We start from the raw sequence: 21,213 nt of genomic DNA, 5'->3' as shown, positions 1-21,213 counted from the left end.
AGTTAGACATCTCTCTCAACAAGAGTTTTTAAATGGACAAGTCTAATGAGATTCAAAAGTTGTGCTTGAATCTAAATGTTCTGCAAGTTTTGAGTACGTTTCTGAGAAGTTGACCAAATAAAAATACTTGTGGTTTTTATCAGCTAGTTTCAGCATTACTCAAGAGGATGTGACAACATTAGACAAGGACCAATAACTTTGACACATGGTGGCATTTCGCTGCTGCTTCTCAGCTAAGAATGCATTTTTGTTATTTTAATGAATTACTTTGTTGCTTGTCATCTTGTCTCTGTCTCCAGGGTAGCTGACAAAAATGCCACATGGTGTGGGTGGACAGAGGATACAAAGGCCACTGGCTGGTGCTGAGCTGGGTGGATGTGTCTTCGACTACGAGGCCACCTGGAGAGATTGGGCAATTTTGTTGACCCTGAGCAAAAAGGCAAAACATGTTTTGGCTTGTTTACACTCCTTTTTTAAAGCACAAATTGCAAATAGTTTTACATGCATTAAAACAATGGGGCGGAAATGCCCTTAATAACCTCATCTGGTGCATTTGGATTAAATGTACTAATGGAACATGTGGTATGCTTTGTAAAATGCACTGCATTGCTCAGGACATGCCCTCCATGTGCCTTATCCTGTGTTGAGCATGAAACAAGATGGTCAATTAGAGGTTTACGATGTAAATATAAACGCGATCTTGGCCCCAAATGGCCAGCCAGGGCAGCTAGTCGAGCTCAGGGGTCACAATCATCTGTGGCTCTGTTATCATACTATAAGCCACTAATGGGCAAGCACCAGAAGCCCATCTGCCTCTGCATGGTTGACATAACACTGCATGTGCTGCTGCTGCATACACCCACTTGACCCTACGTCGCTGCTAAACAAAGGCAGGGTCACCCCCGACCAGGTACGTGTCAACACAGATCCCGGGTCGGGCCTTGTGCACTAATGCCATATGACAGGCAGGGGACAACCAGATAATGCTCAACAATCAGGCGACTGGTTGTTGAGCAGCGTGGCATGGTCCTTCAGATGGGGTGTTGGGAGTCTGGGCCTGGAGTGAGGACCTGCTTATTTGTCTGACAGGCTTTGTGTTTAGTTAACAGCGAGTGGGAGTTTTGCCACAAAGACTGAGACAGGCACACATAAACGTAAGACACAATATCCGTATCAAACCAGCTGAAACCTCCTGAAATATCCTTCCAACCATATTTCCTACAGTGTACTGTCACATTTTTTTATTCTTTTAACTATGAAAGCAGCATGGCTAAAATATATCATCAACTATTGAATGGATAGTCATGAAATACTCAACATATATTCATGATCTTCAGAGGATGAATCATAACGATTTTGGCGATCTCACTTTTCCTCTAACACCTCGATCATCACATATGTGTTGTAATTTTGCAAATACAAAATAACTTTTCTACACAGAGAGGCTGAGATCCCCTTCTTTTATTATTCTACAACAGAATAATATAATTCTGTTATATTAATAATATGCAAAATCACAACCTTTGGATGCATTACAATGAAATTTCAGTCAAACATGCATGTTCCCTTCAGGATGAATTGTAATAACTTTGATGATCCCTTAACTTTCCTTCGAGTACAATCATCAAGACAAACATGAGTCTGATTTATGAATAAAACACTTTGTGAGCATGTTGATATTGGCTGCACAGATCTGCTAGCATGACTATGTGTCTCTCAGTACAGTACATCATTCCTAGATAAACTCATTTGCTTACAAGAGGTATCCAATGAAAGCTAAATATCTAGTTTGGTAGTTGCCACTACAAGTCTTGGTTTATTGATACTTCCATGAAGGTAAGAAGGTCAAGATTTTATAAACACTCCCTCCTTTGCAAACAGATCAAACATAACATTCCTTTAGTAATCCATTCCATTAGTGGTCGACTGCAGCGGCGAACCAACAGATCGATATAACATTGACTTCAGCAGATATTCTGAAGGTAATTACACTCGAAGAACAAACTGTGCTTAAGCTCTGCAACCACATGCTTGTCTAAGAAAAATAAATTAACCGGCAACATACACAGACTTTATATTCTCAAACAGAAATATGCAGCTATTCTCTGACAAGTTATTACAGGTAACTCCTGAGCTGTTTGTACTTGAGGGCAGCCCAGGAACAATATTATGTTTTCTTTTCATGACCTGGGTGAGAGCAGCTTAAGCCCACAGATGTTATTTGCTAGTGTTTCACTTCTTGGGTTCGAGCCCAACACTTGCTTATCTTATACTAAGTATACACCATCACTGAATCCTTCCCAGAACAAGCAGCAGATTTATGTGTGTGTGTCTGACTCTGGCCTTTTGTGTGTATGAATTCCAGTAGCCTCCTCTTCAGTGATTCTTTGATGGCGTGGTGAGTTTAATGGTCAGTGTTCAAGAATTGACATTGCAAACTGATATTCTGACCAGTCTGCAGCTGGCAGTATCCCACTGCCTCTTTTCATCACAGCCATCTTTTGAATGTGCCTCTTTCAGCAGCAACAACTGTTTTTATTTTATTATGACAGCAGTATTTAATGCAACTCATACTCACACAGACATTCAATGAAACACAGCAGGAAAGTTTGGTGAAAGCTGTGGGATGAAAAGAGAGTGTGGAGACCAACTGGTGAGATGACGCTGTCTGGACGCTGTGAGTGACAGAGCATCCATGTTAACTTGTCCATTTTGCTGTCTGTCTGTCTGTTTGGTATAAAATGGGAGCAGAGGAGTGAAGAAAGTGGGGGATGATGACCGTCAGTCAAGGGTATTCATCTTTGTGGAAGTGGAAGAGTAGCTGTATGATGGAGATGATGGTAGTGGAAAAGGATGGAGATAGAGCAAAGAGAGAAGCAGACAGTGGAAATGCATCGAAAAGCATCGTTATGGAAATAGTTGGCTTTGGGAACATATTCCAACGGTAATGACTGCAGTAAAAAGAAAAGTCAGATTTGTGTTTCAAATTTATAAGTTTTAACAAGAAGCCAAATGTTCTATAAGTTATTTTTTTTCCCACTTTTGAAATTCTATTATCATAGGCCACCTGTCTTGTTTCAATGTCGAAGGCTCTCTGTGAAAATGATAATTTGACAAGGTGATAGCTGGGCTTATCAGAGGTGTGAAGGGAGGCGTACATCGCACAGCTGCAGCCACCAGCGAGCAGGTGCAGTACTGAAGTGTAATCTCACAGGGCAGCAGTCAGCTCAGACCACCATAGTGCCTTGGAGTTATGTTTGTTCATGTACCCACCCACCCCCCAAAAAAGGAAGAACCAACTTTAGGAGGAATGCTGCATGTGGAACTGAATTGCTTAAAGAATGAGGGGCCTTCTTCACACAAAATAATTACAGGCTAAAAAAAAACAAACGACCATTTTTCATTCCAATAGGTTAAACGTGTGCTTTGAAACCAAAAAAATGCCATTCAAGATGAAACATGTTGGCAGCCATTACATCTTTAATGGATAATGTGAATTGTCTGCTAAAGGCGGGCCCCACTCTCTCATCCCAGGCTGCAATTAAAGCAAAGCTACCCAAGGTCAGGCTGAGTGACAGGCTGACAGACCTATAGATTACTGTCTGTCTGTGTAATCCACAGCCTTTTTTACTCCCCACGCTGACTGACGCACTCACCCCTCCCATTTAAAACACCAGCGCTTGTTGATTTGGAGTCTTTCATGTTTGATGGACAGATGGGACATCCTACGCCGTGACCCTGTAACCTTCTTCTCACCCGTGACCAGAAGGGTCATTGAGTGTGGCTGCTTAGAGCCAGCGGGGAAAAAATATTTGAACGGCTTCAATGAGCAATATATTCATATTATTAATAATAAGCCTCTTAAATGTAATTGTTGGGTTTTTCAGACAAAGTAGGCAGTAGCAAAACTTGTGCCAGATGTTAAGGGATAAACTCATTAAAAAAAAACAAACACACAATATAAGGTGACATGCCTGCCCTACATAACCCACAACCATGGCCTCTTGTTCACATAAACGCTTCATGTCAATACTACACAGCAATTATTGCACACCAGGCATGAAATGGGCAAATAAGATTGCCCACTGTTTAGATTACAGGCTATGCACCCAAATACCGAAAGCAAATCAGAAAAATGGCTGTGATTTCTCTGGCATGTTATTGCTGGCAGTTCTTGTTCTCAGTGAGATTTAGTATGCACATAAATAACACCGATAAGAAATGTTGAAATAACCTTTCCAAGCGCTTAACACTCATGATGCAACACATTTAAAACCATGGCAGCAGTGTTTCAGTCGGAATTTAAAGGTATTTGGCTTCGGGCTGACACTGATGAATGCTACACGTCTGTACTTTTAACTTCCAGATGGGAGATGCTCAGATGGTTTTGACAAAAGAATGTATTACCTGGAAGTAGATGCTTTGATTGGTGAATGGGAGAGAGATAGCGAGATATAAATATAAAGAGAGAAAAAAAACTGCGAGGAAGGTAAGAGTCTTATCAGTTGGGAGACAACATGCGTGACAGTGGGAAACCTTGGTCACAGTCCCTCCATCCATGCTCGCATGGGGTGTTGAAGGAGGCCGGTGATTGCACAGACACATGGAGGCTAAAAACCCTCTTATCTTACACTGTCATACCTTCTCATAAATCAGTGCTTAGCCATCCGCTCTGCACAGATAAGGCAACCAAACACAGACTGATCCTCTCCAGGAATGGAGAGAGACTTTTTCCTTTGGCGAATGCTCTCTCTCACACTCCCTTCTCCTATCTTCATTATCTGTTTTTCATTCATCAGATCTGAACGGCAGACAAGTTTTTTTTTTTTTTCTGCTGAGGGCTTGTTTGTTTGTTGCTTGCCATATTTTCTCTTGTAGCTTTTCCAGCAGTCTGGTTATGATCATCTGAGGAACTAGTGAATCATTTGCAACATTCACACAAGAAAGACTTGGGAGTGCTGAGAAATGATCTTTTGATCGTCATTGCAATAGTAATAGTGCCAAGGCTTTTATTTAGACTCAGTCTGCCAGGTGGATGAGAGCATAGGATTACTGTGATACCAAAAGTGAGTCAAGGACAGTCCATCTCATGATGTAAAACACTTATTCAGTGATGACATTTCTATGGCAAACCCAGAAGTGATCTTTGCAGCTACTCCCTTCTCAATAATTCCCTGCTTAAACGTAGATTGTTGTTTTGTGAACTGATGATGAAAGTAGTCTCTGTGTTTTACGACAGATTTACGATATTCAGCACTGAGACAGATAGATTTTACAAACCGACACTGTTTTTTTAAGACATTATAAACGTTTTATTTGAAACGTATAATCTGTTTTAATCAGAGTTGGACTTAAAAGGACTAGTGTGTGGGATTTATTGGAATCTAGCAGCGTAGTTGCTGATTGCAACACCCTGCACTCGCCCATTTCAAGTATGAAGAAGAAACTACGGTTGTTGCAAATTGCACAGCATGGACGAGGACTCAAAGTGTCTGTAGATATAAAAGGTAACAAAAACGTAAAAATTCTTCTTATTTTTAGGTGATTATATTCTAATTAAAACATAGTTATGCATATTATATTCCTTGACTGCCACATTCTGTAAATAGAGATATAAGAATAGAGAATGTTACAGACTGGACCTTCAAGAAACTCATAATATATAGCAATGTGGGGCCTGAGCCCATCCTTACTCATGAAATAAATGCAAATGGTAAATAAAGCATAAACAACGACCCACATTAATAATTATTGGTTGTGTATTGTATAGCTATTACAGTGTCATAATGAAACATTTCGTTTTAACAGTAGGACTAAATACATGTTTAGCAAAACTCAATTAACACTTGATGTACCTAGAAATGCTGCACAGTGTTTCTGTGTGCATGGATACAATTCTTTACAGTTTCTCAATAGAGAAACTACAACAGCAGTGTTGAGTACAGTTTGTAAAAAGCTAATCTGTCAAATCAATTTCTTTGCAACTACAAAAACAATGTGGCTTCTAGTGACACGGAACAATCCTGTTAAACAGCACAGCACGCAGTGTGGTGTAGTTCCTATTGTTTTTATTGTTCAATTTGCTCATGATGTATTGCAATGGTTTGTGACTAATTAATCATGCATAGATGGTTTACTAGCGCAGTGTAATCCGGCTGCTGTGTTGAAAAAGTAAATTTCACGCCGCGCACCAATCCTTGTGTATAATCAAAAGCCATAGACTAATGAATTCCAAACTTTTTATACTTCCTCAATGCGATTACACTTGAATAAAGCATCGTTTGGGTTGGAGATCTTCCCAGTGTCAAAAGACATTTTTTTTTTGTTTCCTCTGTTTGAGTCTCATCTGAGTCGACCACATTAAAACTAGATCTGTCAGGCGTGGAAAAAAAGTTTCGTGTCTGTGTGTTTGTGCCAGGAGGTGCTGCTTCCTATAAGCTCTCTGAGGGGCTGTCTGTGGTCTTCCATCATTGTAGCGCAGCAAGGCACATGGTCCAGAGGAGCACATCAATTCATCTAACATGAAATCCTACAGAACATGAAAGCCCAGGATCATAGCCAAGCTTTGACTGATGACTGTTTCAGCATTTGTGCCAAGAGGAGGAAAAGTGAGAGACGAGAATGATGAGAGACAGAGAGAGTGAACGGAGGGAGGAAAAGGACAGACAGAGATGCTTTGAGCGTTAATGCCGTGCCAGTGTTGTATGCCACTCCCCCTCCGCTTCCCCAGGGACATGAATGAAGTAAATGAATGATGGACCCGGCCCACACAAACGCCCCTCTTCTATTGAGACCAAGCAGTCCATTCACAGGGATGAGTGAGGCGTCGACACCAACAACAACAATAACAACAGCAACATAGGAGGCCCTTACTCCTATTTCTCATTCATACATATGTATGCAGTCACACAGACACACACATATGGCACAGATACTATGGCCAACACTGCCAACATACCATTAGGGACACCTACGGAGGGTTCCTGAGAACAGGGCTGACTAACAAAGCATGGAGGCAAAGGGGGCGTGAATGGGGCAGGCATGGAAAAAAAATCTTGGCATCACGTCAATGCAACCGCCACAATGATCAGGGATGAGAGGCCATCTCCTCCCATCCACAATCAACACATTATCAGGAAGCCCATCAGTGCATGAACCCAGAAAACAAGGCCTGGAAACCTCATGTTCCACCACATTCTGCCCTGTCTCCTTCACTCGGTTCTCCTCTGTTGTTCGTCCAGGACGAGATGAGTTCAGGGGGTTCTCGTCCACATGGGGGTGATCTCACTCAGAGGTCTGACCTTCAAACTCATACATTACATGCCTGAAGCCACATCAGCTAATGGAACATGGGGAATACAAATCCGATTGAAGCAAGATCAATCTGACAAGGGAGGCTTTGCTATTTACCAAGCATTTACATCTCAAACCTTGAAGGTGGGCTTTGTAATGATGTTAGCATCTGACAGAGGCTCAGTTTTCACCAATTATACATCCTGCAGAGAGAATGTATGTAGAGCGTATGAAAGCAGGAGAGGGCTGAAGCTAAAAGATGAAATACAGCTCTGACAGGAACAGGATGAGAATCCAATAGTGAGACACCACTACTGCAACCTCCCACAAAATCATGGTCAGGCTCAACCACAGGACTAATTTCTCCCATAATCACATAGACAGCTTCTTGGTCTCCATCCAACATATACTATACACACTGAGAGGATTGATGGACTTAGTCTGAATCTCCCCACAACTAAAAAAATTCATGAGGTTGTGGGTGTTTGAGGTTGCCCAGCTTCTGCCTAAAAGCAACTTTGACCTTTAATTTATGAAAGGAAGCACTTCTCATAAAACTTGTGCCAAACTGGCACAGTGCAAGCTACTTTGACTTTGATCACATAAACACAAAAAGAAATGTTTGTACGAATTTGTACTTAAGCTTCACGTCGTTTTCTATCATTGGTGAATGGATACGGTTCAGAACACACCTTGGGCTTAAGTCCAAATGTTCCCCGGTGCCAAATAACTTACAACACTTCTTCTAAGACAATCTGTATGACAATATGTAAGTGTGAATGAAGTCAGCACTTTTCATTGACTGTAACTTTGAACCTTGCAGTGCGAGGTTATTGCCGGGGCATTGGCACAGAGATGAACAGTCCGAGCAGTCACCGTCTGAGGTAAACCATCTCAACCGACACTCATCCACGACTAATGGGAAGCAGACACACAATTTGTCCTGAGTACGCCTTTTGTGCACCCACACTCCTCTCCTGCTCCTCATTCTCAAATCCTTCCATCTATCCATGTTCTGGCTGAGATAGCAAACCTGACACTGATGCCCTGCAGTCCATTAGCACTCTCAGAGTCTGCTCTCTTGCTCCCTTCACATTTTCCTCCACTCTCCCCATCTTCCTGACAGTCCTCTCTTCGACTCTTGCACTCCTTATCTGACTCTCTCTGTCTTTCTGTCTCTCTGTCTCTGGCTCGTCCTCCTTTCCTCCTAGAAAATGTCTGAGCTGGAGCAAGACAATCTCCTCAAGTTCAACATGTCAGTCTCTGTCCATAGGGGGGAGAACGAGTCTGTAGTCACTCAGGTCAAATTCAGACACCATTACTGTGATGGGGCTGTAGAAAATCCCCTTAGACACATGATACCAACAATAGCTCCTCGGATAACTCTCTTCCATCCTGCCTCTTCTGACGTAACCCCACTCTCCTTCTTCCAACACACCTGTTATCACTGATAGACGACCAAACAGTTGTCTTTTCCTACAGTATGAACTCTCTGTACCTCCCTTTATAACAGGACTGCAATTAATTACTTCATAATTGATTTATCTGTTGATTAACTCAATAAATAGTGTATATAGGGTAAATAAGTAATAAAATAGCTTGTTACATCACACAAACAACCAAAAGATATTTAACTAATTACAAAGAATCAATAAACAATTAATCAAAAAATGATTGACTGACTAAAACTGTTGCCCCGTTTCTGTCCTGATCTGACAAAGCAAAGGCAGTGACCTCATTCACACAGAAGCCAACTGAACTCCCATCTGATCCCTGGAAAACAAGTACAGTATAAATCGTTATTTTAATATTGACTACAAAAACACATTATGCTCTATCACTTCACGGTGACCTCTGAAAACACTGACAGATACATCTCATGATGTTATAAATTAAAATATTTTGTGATTATATATCATTTGAAGGATAAAATGTCCAAGGTGATGTCTTCAAACTGCTTGTTTTATCTGGACAACAGCGAATATCCCCAAAGTACTCAATTCACAATGTTATAATACGGAGAAACACAACAAATCCATATAATCGCGAAGCTACAACCAACAAATGTTTTGTATTATTGCCCGATAAGTCGCTTCAATGAGTGGCCAGTTATTGAATTTATTGTCTGTGAAGTTTCATCTCATCCATGCAGGTGGTAAAACGTCTGGAGAAAGTTAAATCTCAATTACTGGAACAGAGTTTTGAGATGTTTCGTTTTTTCATCCAAAACGCTTTGGCGAACAGAATAAAATTGTTGCCAATGAATTTTCCTTTATTTAACAAATAAGTTAAACGATTCATAATTCAAGCACTACAACATTGTTCCTTTGCTGCCAGACATACAGTATTACTTTACTACCCTTGTACTTGTTTTCTATTTTTATTACATTTTCTGTTGTGTTCTTAGTATTAAATATCAAAGAATGAAAATATAGCACCAACTAGGCCAAAACAGAAGTAGCTTTGCTTATTGATCTGAGGTCTTAGATGTGTTAAAGTAACACTCAATATGAACTCAAACACACACACACACACACACATTCATATTCATCTAGCTATAGGACAGAGTTTGTATCCTAAGTGAGTTTCCCACCACAAGTGTTCACACTAGCCACCATATGAGCGAGGTCAATGCAGCAGTAACAGGACACCAACACTGACAGACAAATGATAATGAATGATAGCTGTCTGAGTAAACAAGTGGAAAGGTGCCCTTGACCCGCTGTCTCCTTAATTTCAGTCTGGGCTGCAAACCCCCCCCTTGAGGACTCCCACACCTTGGCCACATCTGGAGAGGACGTCCAGTCGGGTCAAGCCTCCACATTGAGAAACCAATCCAATCCCATAAAACCCAACAACGCTTTCAAACAGACCACAGCACAGCCTTATCAAAGTCGATTTTTTTAGCAGATGTATTTTCTCATTTGTCTCAACTAAGCCTCCAAGCCTCCAACGCTGCTTCACTTTAGGATTTCCTGAGAGCAGACGAGACAGCAGACATCAGGGGAAATAAGCACGATCGCTGTGATTGCATCCCACCTCTCCTCTGCGGAGAGAATCATTCGAACCCCGATTCTGTTTGTGAGGAGTGACAGGTAGACGCTGCTATGGCAACCAAACCAAAGCAGTGTCATATATAGCTCTTTACAGAAGCTCTGCAAGCATGTGAGCACACACACACACGCACACACACACACACACACACACACACACACAAACAATGCAGACACAACCACATGGACTTGACATGAATATAAAAAGACTCTCTCCCATTCCTCTCTGTCACTTTGAATCTCAAGAAAACCACTTCTTGTAAAAGCCATTTTGCTCTCTAACCACAAAAAAACAACAACTGTCGTCCCCCTCAACTCCCCCACCCTCCGGCTCTTCTTCTGCAGGTGGCGAGGTTGATCACAGTCTGCATAATAATCTCTGATAATGATTAAAATCGCTCCTCAAGAATTATGAGCTCCGTGAAGTGCTCAGAAACAATTACAAAGGCTACAGTAACCACTTTAACCGCACAAGCCAATCAAGACCCTCAAGCATGAGATAAAAAAAGATTACATCGGTTTGATGTACCTCGGTGGCTTCCGCCTATTTTTATCCTGTCTGTCACATTTCAATCTCAAACACTGTCTGTAGCACGGACCATAGAGACACAAACACACACTGGGATGTACGTGGTCTGTCACACATTCAATGACACACATTCATCATAGGGAGGCTGTCTTTCACCCCCTGCTGAGTGTTGCCCCTCTTTACACAGCAGACAGGTCTACCCATCGAGCATGTGAATGATAGTTTACTGCAGGTATCAGATGCTTTCTTTGTTCAGAAAATCACTGCTTCTTTGATTAAAAAGTTAAAAGACACAACTCAGTGTTTCAGTTAGAAACGTCTAATCGCGGAGCTTAAAATCCAGGAATGCGTGATACCAACAGTCAGCGAAAGCTAGTCTTATATTCTGTGTTATTGTTGAATTAATTCAGCAACTGTGGCAAAGTGTTTTATTTATTCTCCAGTTGCAATGATGAAGCCACTTTGTCTCTGTAAGCCATTGTGACTAGCGTTCATGGGTACTGTAGTAGTCAAAATGCAGAAAAAAAGTACAACAAAAGTTGAACGATCTTAAACTAACAACCATACGATAAACCTTTAGATAATTGGGAGGAAATAAAATGCGAATGCAAAGGTGAAAAAAACAAAACACACAGACTCAAGAGGTCTCAGTTTTAGTCTTGAACCAAACTGTTGTCAAACTACATTAACTCAACCCAAAACTGTAAAGACGTCGTGCTTCCACTGTTTGTTTGGAGCTTCACCGTGTCTCAGAAGCTTTTTCTGAAGCTGGATGAGCCTGCCCCTCCCCAGAACAAATAATTAAATCTATGATTAAAATGCCTAATAGCTAAGGAGCGGAATAATAAATAGCAGAGTGATTACGGTTTCATTTGGATGTGTTGCATTTTTATCACCACAGGGAGCTTCCAGCATTAATAAGTGCTTAGGCATGGGCTCTGCTTGCCAGCTCTGAAAAAAAATATTCAAATTGCAGCAAACTGTTTTCAATCTGGAGCCTTTCTCTGGAAGCGATGATTTGTATATGAATGTCTCTCTGTGACATCATTAAAAGGTGGGGAGCCAGCAGTTTATTGAGTGAAAATGACTTAAAAAGACTACATGATGGAGTCATTTTATTTCCTTTGAAGCCTGCCATCTGAGTTAGTGCCGCACTTTCTGCATGTTAGCTGAGCTGGTGTGTAAAACCCTTCTTTGCCCTCACAAAAATGTTTTTACTTATATCCACCCACTCCTCTCTTATACTTTCCCATGCTGCCTCACCTTTCTCTCAAGAAAAGTCTCGGCACTTTGGAGAGACATTTCGCCTTTTGAGCGTGCTAAAACGATGCGCTCCCTGCTGCTGTGGGCGGCATCCTGGGTGCTCTCCTCCCTCACCTCGCACTGCCAACCTCTTATCAGCAAGCAAAATAGAGAGGGTGTGAGTGTAGAGTAAAGGCAGAGGAGGAGGACGAGGAGGAGAGAGAGAGAGATAAAAAGAGAAAGAAACAGGCAGGAAGGACACTATATTTAGCACTGGAGCTGTCGCCTTCTGTTTCTCTCTCCTGAATAATCATAGTTTGACAGCATGTATCCTGCAGAGCAGGGGTTGCTGGGATGCACTAACCCCCCCCTCCCTCCCTCCCTCCCCCACCGGCAGCATCAGGGAGAAAGTAGCAAAGTATTGTAATAACTGCTGCAGGCTTGCGTGCCACAGCCACCACACATTACTCTGTGGAAACATTTTTCTGCACCCTGACATTCTCCAACAGAGATAATGGGGAAAAAGGAGGGGACTACTGACTGTATCCAACAGGTACGACTTTTGCGTATGTGTTATTCATACCAAGAGAGCAAACGTGCATCCAAGCACTGCACTCTATGTACGAATGAGCAGCAACGTGACCAAAAGACATGTATATATGAATTCTTCTATCTATAATTTCTCAGAAATGGAATGCATGTAGAAGAGGGACAGTGAGTGGCTGTGACAAACTTGTTACCCTCACGTACAGATGATGATTATCTGCTGGGAAAGAAGTAAACAAGCACAGCTGGTAGGTAGAAGAGGATAAGAAGTGTATGTGAGTGGTTCAGATGGTTTATAATGGACTTCAGCCGGTGCAAAGCTTATTTGCTTTTCGTGGGAAACCAACAAACTCGTGTTGCTCTCTGTTTGTTTCATCACTCATTGTTTAGTTTGATGAAATGTTGCCATGTCGCTTCTTTCCCAAAGCTGTAACTTGTTACAATACTTTTCTTTCACGGCCCTAACATTGCTTGTTGTTTTCCTCTCTTGTCTTAACTACTTCCCTTCTAACACATGACAGAAATCAAATAAATTTGTAATACTCTTTAAGCCCCATGGCTCAGGGAATTTAAAGAAGAAAGAGAAATGTCCATCTGTATCTCACCTCGGCTTGTTTAAAATGACAAAACTATGAGCAGAATGTGGATGATTCATGTTTCAGATAGCTGTAAGAGTATTACTAAGAGCGAAATAGCTTGTTACATAAATGTAAATATGTTTGACTCATTTCTTCTTTCAAATGTCACGCAAGGGTGTGAGAACTATAATCAACAGATACATAAAGCACCTGAAAAGCCCGATGCATACCGAAACACATTAGACTGATAAGTCAACAAGAAGCATCTGGCACAATAAAAAAACCAAAAAAACAATTTGATCAGGAAAACCCATTAAAAATGAAACTGGATATTTAAAAAAAAAGTCATTTAAATAATTCAAATAAATCCAGAAATCCTTCTCAATCCTTCTCTATATTTGCCCAATAATGTATCTCACATAAATGTTCATGACACTCACATCACACTACATATAATTATTATTGTCATTTTTATGAATGACTAATACAGCGGAATAATTTATTCACAAACTAATGATCATATCGAGGTAATCTGAGAAGTATGTTTCAGTGTACAACACGTCTCATTATGTTTAACATCTCTGACGATGCATGTAATATAATGCGCCATAACATGTAATGTGGCCCAATGATACAGCTAATTAATGACATTACTGTTGTAGCTGAAAAACAGGGGGGTATCTGGGCGATGAGAACAACGTGCTCATGGACTGAATGCATTTACCATCTCCCCGGTGATTAGCAAATCACAGTGGCTGGTTACATCCAGCTTGTTCACCTTTATTCGAGGGAGACAAGATGATCGAAGCAGCTAGACGATATGTGTCTAAAAAGCTCACGGTGACCTTTTTACATCTGTGAGATTGTTGCAAGTGAACGTCTTGTCTGTCGGTTTTGCTTGGATGCCAGTGGCCAGACTACAGATCTATACAAGGTAACAAGGGGTCATGTGCTAGCAGACAGGTTAGCTGTGGATAAGCTTTCAGCAGTTCATCGATTGCTGAGACTTGATTGCAGCAAGACTTGTCTGAGGCACTTTGCTCTGTCTCCACATAGTATAGAATATATATATATAGATAAGATTAATAAAGAATAAACTGTGGTTTGTTATGCCTCTAAAAATCTAGAGAAAGGTGTAATATATCTGGCAATACAAGCAAGATTATGATTGTAATAGTTTCTCTTTTGTGAGAGAAGTCAAAAGGACACCTACGCTTTGATATGAAAGACAAAGGGTTCCTCTCATGCACTATATACACACATAAATCTGACTGCTGAGGTCTATTGTTGTAGAGTTAGAAATAGAATAAGCTTTAGAGTTCAAACTCAGAAGCAGCTCCTAATTATTGAAAGAATAAAGAGGTGGAGGACATCTCTGAATTTCTGATCTTAACCCTGAAAACTGTCGGTCAGCCGATATGGAAGTCTTTGTTCGGGCGTGACAATCACCGAACCATTACATGGGACAAAAAGACTGTCGTGGGGGGGAAAGTGCAAAGGCTGGAGTAACCTTAAGATTGTCCCTGAGAATTAGTCCAATTACAGGACTGCCTTTCTTTGTCTGGCTTTCCTCCCAGAGCTAACCTTGTGCCCAGGTGTTCCACCGAGGACTACAGAGGCTGAAAAAAAAACAAAGTTAAACACTTTCAAATGTGCCTGAGGATTAGCGTAACAAGCTATTACTCGTTAATATGGTGCCATTCTCCCACAGTTTGAGGGCAGTTAACCTCGGGCGTGACTGGCTTCTGTTTTGAAGGGTCACAACCTCGCAGAGCCCCACGCACTAAAATAGCATGTGATTACAGACCTTGTTTAAAAGTAAATATAGGAGTTCTCAGCAGCTGAAGCCAGCCTCGTCCAGTCTTTTATGAGAGAGAGAGAAAGAGAGAGAATACACCTACATAACTGTGACCTTTTGTATTATCATCATACATCTGATATCTGACAAGTCTCACTTGAAATAGGTCTGCTCATGACCTCAGCTTCACTTGGGAATTAATGTACTACTGGAAAAAAAAAAGTGACAGCGCTGAATATAACGTGCTGTGGTTGTGTTAAATTTCACTTTTTTTCTTCTTTTTTTTTGGAAAACTCAGTGTTTAGCTTGGAAGATGCACTGTAGCCTGGTATTTTGTAAATGTGTGTGTGTTTCAACTCTTTTGAAGTCTGGGTTGATGATCTATCCCTGCAAGCTTTGAATGGACATTCCTTTGGTCTTAGCCTCTGTTTGCTCTCTTGGTCCTTATCACGGTTAATAACTCAGCCTGCACTAACACACTCAGTAGCTGCTTTCAGAACCCTAAAAGACAAAATTATCAGCTTAGGTTACTTATGGTTGTTTATATTGTAAACCTTACTTTTAAGAGAATCGGCAGTGAAAATTGACTCAATGGATTATTCTTTGTTTGAATTTGAGGATCAAGCTTAAACGTTGAACAACATATCATATGTATACAATTCTCCAGTATACTCCAATTAATGTACTGAAATAAGGAAAGCAATTAGCAATCCATATTAATACAAATATGTACAAAATTTAAACAAGTTCAAGTAATAAAGTCAGAACTCTGACTTTATTACTTGAACTTATTTCGTGTTATGATGTTACATGTGATCTTATTTTAGCTTTTATGCATGAAAATCCTTGAGCTTTTAGTTGTGTAGTGTTTGAGGAAAACTGGCCTCAGTACAAAGGAATTTCAAAGTAGATGGTCTGCCGAAAATGCAGTACTAATACTGTATATATTCTATACAATATATTATACACTTTCCTTAGAGAAAGTTGTGTGTGTGTGTGTGTGTGTGTGTGTGTGTGTGTGTGTGTGTATAAGCCATTGTGTTCTGCTTTGATAGAGGGCAAATATTTGAAAAGCAGCATGTTGGTTCTTTTGTGTCTAAGTCTTGGATTTCGGCCAAAAGCAACTAAATCTTCTCTACAAGCTTTGTAAAATGCAAATAATCAGTGGGAAGTGATACTGTGTAACCTTTATGGATACACATGTGAGGCTGGGTCACAGACAGAAGCAAATTAAAAAAATAAAAGAAAAATAAAAACAGTAAAAGAAAAAAATGATTTGTTTAGCAGCTCCAGTTGGCAGCCCAACATGTGTAGAGTGTCTCCTTTTGTTTTATCGTCAACATTGAAATGCTTATTAAAAATGATCTGGATTATTCTATCAGAAGGCACTTACAACCAATTTGTATGGCAATACTGGACGAATATCATTAAACCTAAAGCCAATTATTTGGTTAAGTACACTGGCACATTAAAAATTAATAAAAGCACATTACAGAGCTATTTCCCAGCAGAATGGTGCAAAACCAATACAATTAGGGAATGCACAGCTTAGGCGCATTTCTAGTCTCCAGCTATCTGGAGTTGCTCTATGAGGCATAAAGTAAACTCCAAAAACTAATTACAAACAAAAGAAACTCAATTAAAAAGAAGTAGAAAATAAATGAACTATTTCCTACCAAGTAAATGTGAGACCAGCAGAGTGTGAAATCCAACTTAGATCAGAGACAAAGAGATTTGATTCGAGGGGTGAAGAGAGACAGAAAAGAAACAGGTAAGCAAAATATCTGAGCGTGAGGAAGAAACTGAGAAATCTCCATTGACAAAACCTATGAGCTTAGCAAAGACCAATTAAAGAAGAAGAAGAAGAAGGAACAAAAAAAATACATACAAGCAAGTGAGCTATTTCAGGACTAGATATGGGAATATTTTAAGAAACACATAACATATCACAGATGTCACCAAAAACATGATTTTCCACTTGATTTGCAGAGAAACATTCAAACTTGACACATCTGGCGTGCTGCAGCCACATGTCAAGACAGGGATCTGAACTCGTCAGATGCTTATTAAAGTCATCTTCAGACGCACCTACTATAAAACCTCAAGAGCTTTACATGGACATGACGGCTACGTCGGCACTGGAATGACAAAGCAGCGGTCAGTGCATCGCTGAGACCTATTTTAACAGGACAGTTCAACACACACACACAGGGTCTCATGTGGCACTGGCAAACATTCATAACATGCTGGATCTGTGCCCTGAGTGTGTGCCCAGCCAAGTGTTAAATCTGACTTGATTTCAGAAGGGAGCCGAGGTCACACAAAGGCCTGTTTGGGGAACTAATAGCAGCTGTGCGATTAAATGAAGACATATTCTCTTGCCCTGAATAGTCAGGACAATCAGCAGCACATCTCCTCGCCCTTGTCATCACGCCTCTCTCACACCGACACACAATCAAACTCTCTGTTAGGCAGTCTTGCCAAGCCCTGAATTCAGCCAGTGCCAATAGTTTACCCATTCCACTTATTGAACAAGATAAAAGACTGGTGACAGCTACTACACCAGTGATCACACTGAACACAGAACTAAACAATCTGGGTCACACACACACAGCAGTAATTTGAGTGTCTTACCTTTGAAGGACAGGAAGATCCTGGGTGCAGAGAGGGGCTCGTTGGAGACGGGCAGCCCGGACGTTAGGGCCAACAGGGCCAATAGCCAGCACAGTTTGTCCCACAACATTTTCCCTGTGTTTGTTAACAGAGGCGAAGGAGAGTCCAGGAGCTGAAGAACAGAGAGGGATGAACGTCAGACGAGAAGCCTGCACGTCTTCCGCCTCACAAACGGCGAAGTGACTGAGCTACAGTACAGTAATAAATCAGTTTGCTTCCTTACAGTCAGTTACATACTGAAATCATACAGAAATTCAAGCAGGGAAGCTAAATATATAGCCTTATATCTGCTGTACACAGGCTTTTGTTTAATCTTTCATGTGGGGGAATCAAAATACTTAAAAATCTTGACCAAGACATTTTTATTAGGGTGTGCAATATAGACTAAATAAAAAACCTGAGGGTTGTAGGAGCGTGGAAAGAAACTCTGTTGGTTCAGAATATAATTGCCATCGTTGCAACTGGATTTTCTTATGAATGTGCATTTCCCAACCACCCAGAGTTATTCTTCCCTGCGTGTGCAATAAGACTCTGAATGGACGGAGTCTCCTTCCAACTGGGAAGGAGCCACCGCAGCCCGCACCACACTACTCTCCCTGTCGAGCCTCACTGTTCATACATTCATACACAGCATAGCATAGTAGAAGTGTTTCGCAAATATCTGGTCAAGACTGATTCTTACTGTCATGCAGAGGGGGAGCTGAATTTCACCACACGGAGTTGCGCGTTAAGCCTGGCGCGCACTGGCAGTGCTCACAGATTAAAATCACAAAGCGCATCAACATGCTGTTATCCGCCACAAAGGGAGCTGAAGTTAATAATATCCCCGTAAAAGGCTCTGATGAGTCAAGTTATGAACGTGCGGACAAGCTGGCACAACTGCGCACAAAAAAAGAAACTTGTGGAAAGAAATGACTGTGCCACGGTTTGGAGACAATAAAACATTTTTTAGCGAGCGTGTCCTGCTGTAATTATCCATGCATGGCGCTGATCTACCCGTAAACGTGGATCCAAATCTGAGGTCAAACTGTCAGTCAGGGTTTAAGATCAAGTTCCACATTGAGCCCCTGAAGACAGAACTCCAAAGCAGATCCGTTAACCAAAATAAAGCGTGACTGGTCTTTTGAGTTATGAGGACATGAACATGAACCACGTGTCGTTTATAAGAGTGCCTGTGATTTAAATTGTTTAGAGTCGCAATGGGGACGTTACATTATATTCAATTACAGTACGGAATAATCAGTGTGCAGATAGAGCATCACAAAAAAACTTTCAGTGCCTCAAAACTCACATTGTCCAACAAACAAAACATACAGATGTTGGATCTTTAAGAATATGAAATTTGTATTTGAGAGTGTAGCTCATTTAAAACGACACCCCACACACCAAACATATAAATACAGTGAACTGAAGTCATAATTCTGCACAATGATATGAACTTTTGAAACACATTTCATATATTTGAGTCTTCTTCCTTGCACAAGCTGTGCAGGCATCAGTCGTTTGTGCACGACTCCACCAAATGTGGCTTCCTATACATTCATGAGCACATCACTCTCAATACAAATTATTAATTTGACTTAAAACAGCACTTGTATTCTGTCCTACCTTCTAGTTGCGCCCAGTGAATATTGTGATATAGCTGGTCAACATTTAAAAACCATCCACCCAGATCCTTTGAGCTCCTCTGTCCGCACGCAGGAGTATCAGTGTATCCGCCGCAGATCCTGCACGATTATCCCAGAGCCAAACAAAGCTTGGATTCAAATTAACTTGACGCGGCCGCCTTAACTTGAAGTGATCTCTAAATCGCATCAACAGACTGTGTATTTTCCACAGAAAGAGGTTAGAAACAAAGAGTTGCGCCTGGATATGAGTGACGGAGCGAAGCTTCTGCCGTGCGCAACGGCGCTCAAGTGTTTAGTGCCGGGAAGCGGATTCTGCAGGTGGATAGACTGAGGTCTCCAGGCAGTGGACACACCCATGGGGGAGGGAACCTACCTTAGCATCCCTGCGCTCCGTCCCGCCCCAAAATCTAGCACAAACAAGTCTGCTATGCCATCTTCTTACACTCCAGAGGGGCTACAGAGGTAAACTCACTTAAAATGATGAGGAACAAGCTGTACAAAAAGGGTAAAGCATGTTGGAGGAGATATGGAAAGGCTGTTTCTTCCAGCATTAGGAGGGATTCCTGCTACAATCAAAACATTAATATGTTTCCCCCCCCTTAAAAATAGGAAACGATTAAATCTTAAATCTCCTTTTAATGACTTTACCAGCATTTGGCAACATTTGTGCATGCATACTCAGTGACATATTTCCCCACCGACCAGTAATTATCATATCACATCTCATATCTTGAGACATGGATATTTCTTTCCTATGTGTGGGAGCACAGCTGCTTTTAGGTTCCTTCTGTATTCATAATAAGTGTGATTTGTTCCCCTGAAGTTGATTCATAGAGTTGAAATGAAGCCTAAAGCCTCCAGTAGGTGAGAATTATGCAATTTGTTTTCATTTCCATTAGCATTTATCTTTGTCACCGCAAAGTAGAGGATCTGAGATAATGATTAAGATAAAACCAGCGAAGGCGTGCAGACACAAGCTCCCAAACAGTGAAACATTTCCCGTCCAAATATACCCATATTGACTTTATTGCAGAATAAACATGACACATGGGAACGTGTAATAACATGATGCAGGTTTTCTTTTGCTATGACTAATGCAAAACTACACAATCAATGTTCAAAATACATGCAACAACAAGGTCTTAAACTCAGATGCTTCAGCTCAGTTTTAGAGGGAGAGCTATTCTTTAGACTGTCCACGGGAGGCTTCTTTTACACGAGTATCAAAATAGAACTGAGGTCATTTCACAACTTGATTAGTCTGTGACTGCCAGCTACTGATTTTTATTTGCTGACTGGAGCCAACATTGAGTTGTGCTGAGAAGCTTTCAGATGCCAGGTCTGAGCCAAACAATTGTTCAGTATCTGCTGGTATTGGCAGCCTCACGGTATGGAACAGTGTTTGCTTTTTGAATGAAAGTATGAATCACTTAACTATATTTTGACTTGCAAGGCGGAGAAGAAAGAAAAGAACAAGAAAAACAGAAAAACCAAGCCGACAGTGATTTCAGATGAGAAGAGCAATTTTCATTTGACGCGAACAGCTGCTGCATAACTCGTTGGCACAACAGGAATGTGGCGGCACGTTCACATAAGAAACTGTTGAAAAGTGGCCAGATGCAGATAAGGTAGATTTCCTCCGACACCTCCATGAACTGACAGAGGATCACTGGCTCTCGCCTCAGATAGGCATCAGATATTCATGGGCAAATGGAGCCTTAAATCTTTTAATCTCACTCGATCCCTCCCCTGATCACAGTGGCTTATTTCGCTTCTTATCCAGTCAATGCACAATGCAGCTCACGCCCAGTGTGCATGCTTATTATTCCATAAATGATAAATACAGTAGCTTCGGTTTCGTGCAGAATTAAGG

General features: G+C 41.1%; 1 protein-coding gene across 2 annotated transcripts in view; it reads right to left on the bottom strand.

Annotated features, from left to right (window-relative positions):
* The window catches only part of sema3fa (sema domain, immunoglobulin domain (Ig), short basic domain, secreted, (semaphorin) 3Fa), a 49,248-nt gene extending 29,596 nt beyond the window's left edge, over nucleotides 1-19,652 (bottom strand). For both annotated transcript variants that reach the window (XM_019262949.2, XM_010732780.3), the window contains exons 1-2: nucleotides 19,321-19,652; nucleotides 17,674-17,824 (exon numbers count right to left, since the gene is read on the bottom strand). In XM_019262949.2, the coding sequence (XP_019118494.1) occupies nucleotides 17,674-17,782 (109 nt within the window). In that variant the 5' untranslated portion in view covers nucleotides 17,783-17,824; nucleotides 19,321-19,652. The remainder of the gene's footprint in view (nucleotides 1-17,673; nucleotides 17,825-19,320) is intronic.
* Between the last annotated feature and the right edge of the window lie 1,561 nt (nucleotides 19,653-21,213).

This window comes from Larimichthys crocea, chromosome VI (assembly GCF_000972845.2).
Source record: "Larimichthys crocea isolate SSNF chromosome VI, L_crocea_2.0, whole genome shotgun sequence".
Taxonomy (NCBI): Eukaryota; Metazoa; Chordata; class Actinopteri; family Sciaenidae; genus Larimichthys; species Larimichthys crocea.
The sequence above is the reverse complement of the archived record's forward strand: the minus strand, read 5'-3'. Positions and strand labels throughout refer to the sequence as shown.